The 7,846-nt window shown below is 35.7% G+C and overlaps 1 protein-coding gene and 1 long non-coding RNA gene across 3 annotated transcripts in view; one reads left to right on the forward strand and one right to left on the reverse strand.

The window, feature by feature from the left end:
* Positions 1-166: 166 nt before the first annotated feature.
* Positions 167-7,846, reverse strand: part of Il7 (interleukin 7) — a 40,606-nt gene continuing 32,926 nt past the window's right edge. For both annotated transcript variants that reach the window (XM_021197088.2, XM_029537188.1), the window contains exons 3-5: positions 3,571-3,651; positions 2,391-2,522; positions 167-423 (exon numbers count right to left, since the gene is read on the reverse strand). In XM_021197088.2, the coding sequence (XP_021052747.1) occupies positions 316-423; positions 2,391-2,522; positions 3,571-3,651 (321 nt within the window). In that variant the 3' untranslated portion in view covers positions 167-315. The remainder of the gene's footprint in view (positions 424-2,390; positions 2,523-3,570; positions 3,652-7,846) is intronic.
* LOC110321007 overlaps positions 2,652-7,846 on the forward strand; it is an 88,696-nt gene continuing 83,501 nt past the window's right edge. The window contains exon 1 of the long non-coding RNA XR_003843669.1: positions 2,652-2,836. This is a non-coding gene — a long non-coding RNA (uncharacterized LOC110321007). The remainder of the gene's footprint in view (positions 2,837-7,846) is intronic.

The following is a 7,846-nucleotide window of genomic DNA, read 5'->3' on the forward strand; positions in this document are numbered from 1 at the left end:
AGCTTAGTGCATATAATTTGTTGACCTTTCCTTTTCTCCTTTTCCACCTCCTCTCTCTCTTTCTCTCTCTCTCTCTCTCTCTCTCTCTCTCTCTCCTCCCCTCTTCCTCCTCCTCCTCCTCCTCCTCCTCCTCGTTCGTATATGCTGACTCAGCAGTCAGCTGCATTTCTGTGTCCGTCATCTCGTACCTCACTGCAGATTTCCCAGCTGCTTGGTGTATTTGAGCAGGAGGCATCCAGGAATTTCTGGAAGGGTTTCAACCTCTCCAAGTATATAAACCAGTAGATTCTTGGAGGTTGCTACTACATGTCCTGTTCATATACTGCCCTTCAAAATTTTATTCCAACAAGTTTTTATCTCTCTCAGTAGTCTCTTTAGGAAACATGCATCATTCCTTTTCTGTTCCTTTACGTTTTTTTCTTCCTAGGAAATAAATTCAATTGATTTAATGTAACATTTTAATAAATGAGTCTTAAAATATTTGCTTTTTATTTTTTATCATATTAGATGAAAATATTATTTAATATTCCAGAATGAAGACCCTTGCATGGCATCTTAAATTGTGACCTGTGTTGATAATTATGATTGATAGGAAAATCAAGGCCTCTATGCTTAATGTTTTATATGTCATTTTCACCCAGCAATAGTGGATACAACAGTCAAAAATTTCATAAAAGACTTTTTTTTAAAATAATGGAAATGAGGCTGGGCATGGTGGCGCACACCTTTAATCCCAGCACCTGGGAGGCAGAGGCAGTCGAATTTCTGAGTTCAAGACCAGCCTGGTCTACAGAGTGAGTTCCAGGACAGCCAGGGTTACACAGAGAAACCCTGTCTCAAAAAACCAAAATAATAATAATGAACTTTTCATATGAAAAAAACAATTTTAGTGAAAATATTTAACACTGAAGGTATTTAGATTAATATTATACCTGATTCAACTGGTATCTTAGAAAATGGTATAGAAACTTAATATTTAATAAATTATGACTACTATCTTCCTCATGTATTGTTTTTTTTTCACCTAATTAAGAATTTTTAAATGTTCCCAGTACAGTATGGAGAGTATACAGCCAATACTGGAAAGCCGTTGTCAAATCCTTCTGAGTCATATGACAGACATAGCTGAGTGGTTCATCATGGAGTTAAAAATCAGTTAATTGAGTATTTTCTAGGTTAGCTATTATTCTCAGTACTTCACACATCTTACTGGAAAAGCCTATGTCTGCAAATAAGGATAATAAGCCACAAAGAGGTTGGAGCCAAAGTGACACAGTTATAATGCATGCATCTTGAGCTCCTCACTTTTTAATTTAGTCACAGTTGATATCTCTATCAGTTATATACTTAAGTAACACAAACATGTAACTTTTAAATAACTTCAAGGAGTGGACGGCAGATTTTTGAAAAGAAATACGGGTAATTTTGTTTGTCAATCTTTTCAGTGGGGACACGGCCATTTGCACGTGACTAAGTAGCTGTACTTGAGTAGGAGGAATGCAATTGGTGCTTCCATGGCATTAGTGTTAGTATAGCACATCTGTAAGTGCCACATCCTTACACTGAATCAACTGCAATTTGAATAGCTGTGAAGAAAAATATTCCTGTACTGAACCTGTGTGAACTAGTTTTCTTGTCATTATTCTTCAAACTACACATAATAACTATTTATCATTCACATTGCTGTGGGAATTTTAAGAGGCCTACATACAATTTAAGAGTATATGGGAGGCTCCGTATAGGTTATATGAAGAAATACCATCATTTTCTGTAAGGACTGTGAGCAGGGATAGAACTGTTGGTAAGATGTCCTGACCCTTCACCATGGAGAGTTATGTATAATAATACAGGAAACATAGGTGGCAGTAAATCTTGCTTCACCTCTGAAATTCTGGAGACACAAATATTCTAAACTTTCACAATTCTAAGACAAGGCCCTTGTCATTTTTATGTTGCTTCCAGGTCACATATTTGTGTAGTTTGAATTTTATACTTCAAGGTGGAATGCCTATGGCTTCCTAATGAAGTTTGTGAAAACTCACCTGCTTCCTAACAAAGAATCATTATGTTTTCATATCTGTGTTGATAAACAACTTGACCATAATGGAAATGTAAAAACAGAATCCATAACACACAAAGCAGCATGATCATTGTTCAGTGTCCCAGACTGGTTAATCTTTTAAAGCAGATTCACATGGGCTTTCTGACTTGCAGCCGAGGCATGAATAACTTTCCAAAGGCTGAGGCTTCCTTCTAGAGTAAGGGAAATACTTCTCAACTAAAGTGATAAGCAGCACTTGGAGGTCTTTGACAATAGCAGGGAACAGCGGATGGCAGTGTCCTTAACAGGAGGAATGTAATGTGGTCCACAGTGAATAGTCCACTCTCACCTTACTTGTGCAGTTCACCAGTGTTTGTGTGCCTTGTGACACTCTCAGTAAGTGGACATTGAATTCTTCACTGATATTCATTTTAAGAAATTGCTTCAACTTGCGAGCAGCACGATTTAGAAAAGCAGCTTCCTATTAGAAGAAAAAGTCAAAGGTGGTGTTACCATAAGGCTGGAGCCCTGTCCCTTAGTTATACCCAACCTCCTCCCCAACTTTCTATTCCGGTTAATCACATGACTGACGAGTAACAGGAACGAAACTGGCTGCAAGGAGACAGAGAACATGAAGTGCCTAGAATTTGGTTTAATGATTATCTGACTTTTAAAAAGTCGTTATTCCATTATTTACATGTGGCTTTATCATTTACGGGTGAACATATTACAAGACCATATACTTTTAACAGGATAACTAAAGAAGAAGGCTGCTTAAGACACTACTAAAGAAAGGTATGTGTGTGTGTCTGTGTGTGTGTGTGTGTTTGTTTTGTTTTGTTTTGTTTGCTACCATTCAGAACACTTCAGTTCTGAAAGAATAGCTGGAAGTAAAATAAAAGAAAAAGGTGAAGTGCCATGTAACATAACACATAAGCTTTTTAAGAAAAATTAGTTAATAAAAAGAATTTATGATTATGTGATACTGTGAGGTTAATAGAAAGACTACCAAATGCCAAAGAGCATCTCTTTCTTCTTTGGGGAAACTTCCTAAACATTTGGAACTTGTGGATATGTTTTTCCATTGTAATTGACCAACTGTAGCTGACTTTGGCATAAACATCAGCAAATACAAAAAAAAAAAAAAAAAAGACTGTCTAAAACTAAATTGTGTGTGTGTGTGTGTGTGTGTGAGAGAGAGAGAGAGAGAGAGAGAGAGAGAGAGAGAGAGAAATCATTTTGACAAGAGCTTTCCTTCATAAAAGGTTTAGGGAAAGAAACACTTCTGCCTTCACAGTCAGTGTTTTGAATATTTTCAAAGTAAACAACAGGAAATAAGGACCACAAATTATTATGTAATTTGTATCTACTGGGAACAGGGTATCTGTAAAATTAACATATAATAGGCAACAGTACAATATAATAGGCAAATGGTAATCCTATCATTAATATAAAAAGATTATGGAATTAATTCTCTAACACAATTGTGTATAAAACCAAGCTCATAATAAGGTAAAAATTATCATTACCTTTGTATCATCACATAGATGTTTTTTAAAAAAGTTTGGTTCATTATTCAGGCAATTGCTATCAGTTCCTGTCATTTTGTCCTGTAATATGAAACAATATAGTTAAATGAGTAGAATGTCTCATACAGACACACACACACACAGCATGCTAATATTTGATACTCATATGAACAGTTTAAGGAAGTAAATTTTCCTGATTCTACTTACTAGCATCAAGAATCGTTTCTCATTACATGAAAAAATAAGCAAATATGTACAATATCATCTCAAATAAGATTCAGAATCTCTTAAGATCAAACTAAACTAGTTCTGTCCAGTAGACTGGTGATTCCAGGTTATTGGGGCTTCTTAAAGATTTCAGAAAGTCTTAGTAGGGATAATATTGTCTAAACAGTAAGTAAAGCAAGGTCAAGATCTGATCTTCATCTATTTGCCACTTAGGGGAGTGTGCATTGTGCATTGTTTATGTTACTCACGCAAAGAGGACTGGTCTGACTTTAAAATGTATGCCTTTGCTGTTTTACCTGTAGGAAGTAGTGCCTGAACACATAATTGTTTAAAATTCAACACTTATTGATTATCGTTGTCAAAGATTTCTATAAAACCCTGTATTGAAACTAACTTAAGAAAACAGCAACCTGGTTTTATGGTTTTATCTGGCATTTGGCAGATGTGTCCGTGCATCTTCTAAGTATGCTCATGTAATAGCATTGAGAAGTATGCCTTTGGAAATTTGTTTGTTCCAGTTACTGGAGGCATACTGGAATCTTCACAGGAGCAAGGCATATATATTTTCTAAAGCTACCACCTTACAACTAAAGGTAGTGAACAGTTATCTACTAAGTCATTTTTCTATCAAGTTTTATTTAATCCCAAGAATGACATCAAATTATGCATTCATTTTCTATTAAACATGCAACTCTTATATGAAATATATCACTGAATCAAATTCTTAGAGCATTCTAACAAATTTCATAACAGTATTTGAAAATTGATCTTGGTTAGGCTATTGCTGTGAGAAACTCATACAATTTCATATGCCTACAAAAGAGAGTGTTAAGCTTTTCTGCATGTTTGCCAAGTATTTGATGAAAACTTAATTTTCAGTATGATGATAGTGTCGCTTTGACATGAGCATGTAAGATGTTACAGCTGCCTTCTGAAGCAGGCCTATCAAGAGCAGCCCAGACTATGAATTCATAATGAAAGAAAACAATTTCTTGATTTAACAAATGTCAAAATAATAGATTGCTACATGCATGTTGGTTCATGTAAATATACTTTCTAGTTTATTATAAACATGGAAAAACCACAATATAAAAGTCCAAATCACTATGATTTATGATGTGAATTGCTCTTAGAAAAGGTCTTCAATTTCATTAGGTTGTACCTTGCAGGTTTTTTTTTCTATTACATACTTAACCTTCCTGTGTTAATTGTTGATTTATTGCTGTGAAGAGACACCAGATCAAGGCAACTCTAAGAAATTATTTAACTGGGGGCTTGCTTACAGTTTTAGAGGTATAGTCCATGATCATCGTGGCATGAAGCACTCAGGCATGGCAGTAGAATGTTAGCTAAGATCCACAGACAAAGGCAGAGAATGGGCTTTTGAACTCTCAAGGTTCCCTCAGTGACACACCTCTGCAACAAAGCCACACCTAGTCCTTCCCATATTACCAGCTTTATAAACTAAGCATTAAAATACAAGAGCCCATGGGGGCATTCTCATTCAAACACTACATTCAGCTCCCTGGCCCCATAGGCTCCTAGTCATATCAGAATGTAAAATGCATCAGCCAACTTCCTAAGTCTCCATAGTCTTTTAGTTTCAAGACTGCTTACAATTCCAAAGTCCTGAGTGTCCTTGACACTTAAACCTATTTCTTAATTGTAAAACCCCATAAAAGCAAAAATCAAAATGCTGATCACATACTTCCAACATATAGTGGCACAGAATATACATTACCATTTCAAAAGGAAGGAACAGGAACTTATTAATGAGACACTGGACCAAAGCAAGAGTGAAATCCAGTAGGGCAAACTCCTAATGTCAAAGGGCTGAGTAGATAGCTCTTCATATCTCCCACACTTCCCATTTGCTGATAGATTCAATCTTGGGCTGGTTCCACATCCTGCCTGAAGCTTCTCTCCTTGGCAGATACACCATACTGTGACTTTTCCAACACTGGGGAAAAGTCTCCATCACAATCCATCCTTTATGTTCACAGTTTTACACAATGGCTTTCCTGGACTTCCTTGCAAAGACTCCACCGTCATGAACCTTTACTTTAATAACAGCTTGCCTAAACCATGGAACATTCCACAATTCCTTTCCTGTATCACACTTAATTCTAAAGCCAAAACTACATAGCTGAAGCTGCCAACTTCTTCTGCCTGCGGGAGCTGGAACCTGTCCCCTCCTTGAATTGCATTTGCATAAGCTTTCCATTGTTCTTTAGGACAAAGAAAACTTTCTGGTCTTTCCTTTCCTGGGTCATAGGATTAGCTGAGTGGGGGTCTTACCCCCTTTTTCTATCCAGGATCAGGACTTTAAGCTCCTTCCATGAATAAGCTCCAATACCAAATGTCTTGCTTCTCTTTTTCTCCCCAAACTTCACAGTTTGAATTTCTCTTTGTCTTGTTTGCTTCTCTTCACTGTAGATGTGCATAAGAGTGAATAAAATTGCATCTTGGCACAATTACTATTAGGCTATCTTGAAGTCTCCTCTGCCAATGATATTAGTAGAAAATTCAATTTAACCACAGGTGGGTTTGTTGACAGAAAGTAGTCACATTATTTGCCAAAGTATAGGGAGAGTGCACTCTAATCCAGTGGATATTGTTCTGTTCACCAGTGCCTATGTAGTCCAAATTGTCCTCAGCACTACTATTTTTCATGCTTTTATGACCGAGGCCCATTATGCCCCATTTATTATTTAACCAACTTTTCTTGTCCAAAGTTCCAAAGTCTTCCAAACAACTGTACCTGTTATACCTCTATTTCCAAACATTAATCACAGCACATAGCTTCTTCATCACTTACATGTATTTATCCTCTAATTTTTTGCTTTATGTGTGTTTTCTACAAAATTTTACATATGCTTACTTATCAAGGCACTAATGACCAGTTTATATTTCAGTCTTTATTTTTCCCTGAAAATGCAAAGACCTCAATTTTTTTCCATATTTTTTTCTCTGATATTAATCTTTGCTCATTTTCTGTTAGTTTCTTAAAGAGCATAAGAAAAGTGTTAGCATTTTTGACTGGTTTTATAGGTAAAATCTATTTAGTACATGCATGTAGAAGATTACAGGTGTGTGCTTACACTAGCAAATGTGTGGAAAATAGAGGACAACATTTGAGAGTTTTCTTCTGTCTCCTTGTGAGACCCAGGGATTGAATTTGTGTATGTAGGCCTCCACATAAGTACCTCTACCCAGTAAGCCTTCTCTTTGGCCCTAATCATGTTTTCCAATTTTTCTACTTTATTTATGCTTTGTGTTCATTTATTATTAATTTATTCACATTTGATAGAATCAATGACTTTATAAATGAAAACTAATGTTGATTAGATATTGTTCAGGTATTACCTAGCAGTGCCTCCACCTATGGGACAATGAGTCCACTTCCCATGACTGCTCTAGGAAAGTACCAGACACTTGTTGGTGAAAGAGAGAAAGAGAGAAAGAAAGAAAGAAAGAAAGAAAGAAAGAAAGAAAGAAAGAAAGAAAGAAAGAAAGAAAGAAAGAAAGAAAAAGAAAGAGAGAGAGAGAAAGGAAGAAAGAGAGAGAGACAGAGAGAAAGAAAGAGAGAGAGAAAGAAAGAAAAAAAGAAAGAAAGGAAAGAAAGAAAGAAAAAGAAAGAAAGGAAAGAAAGAGAGAGAAAGAAAGGAAAGAAAGAGAGAAAGAAAGAAAGAAAGAAAAAGAAAGAAAGAGAAAAAGAGAGAAAAAGAAAGAGAGAAAAAGAGAGAAAGAGAAAGAAAGAAAGAAAGAAAGAAAGAGAGAGAGAGAAAGGAAAAAGAGAGAGACAGAGAGAAAGAAAGAGAGAAAGAAAGAAAGAAAGAAAGAAAGAAAGAAAGAAAGAAAGAAAGGAAAGAAAGAAAGAAAAAGAAAGAAAGGAAAGAAAGAGAGAGAAAGAAAGGAAAGAAAGAGAGAAAGAAAGAAAGAAAGAAAGAAAAAGAAAGAAAGAGAAAAAGAGAGAAAAAGAAAGAGAGAAAAAGAGAGAAAGAAAGAAAGAAAGAAAGAAAGAAAGGAAAGAAAGAAAGAGAGAGAA

This window comes from Mus pahari, chromosome 4 (assembly GCF_900095145.1).
Source record: "Mus pahari chromosome 4, PAHARI_EIJ_v1.1, whole genome shotgun sequence".
Taxonomy (NCBI): domain Eukaryota; kingdom Metazoa; phylum Chordata; class Mammalia; order Rodentia; family Muridae; genus Mus; species Mus pahari.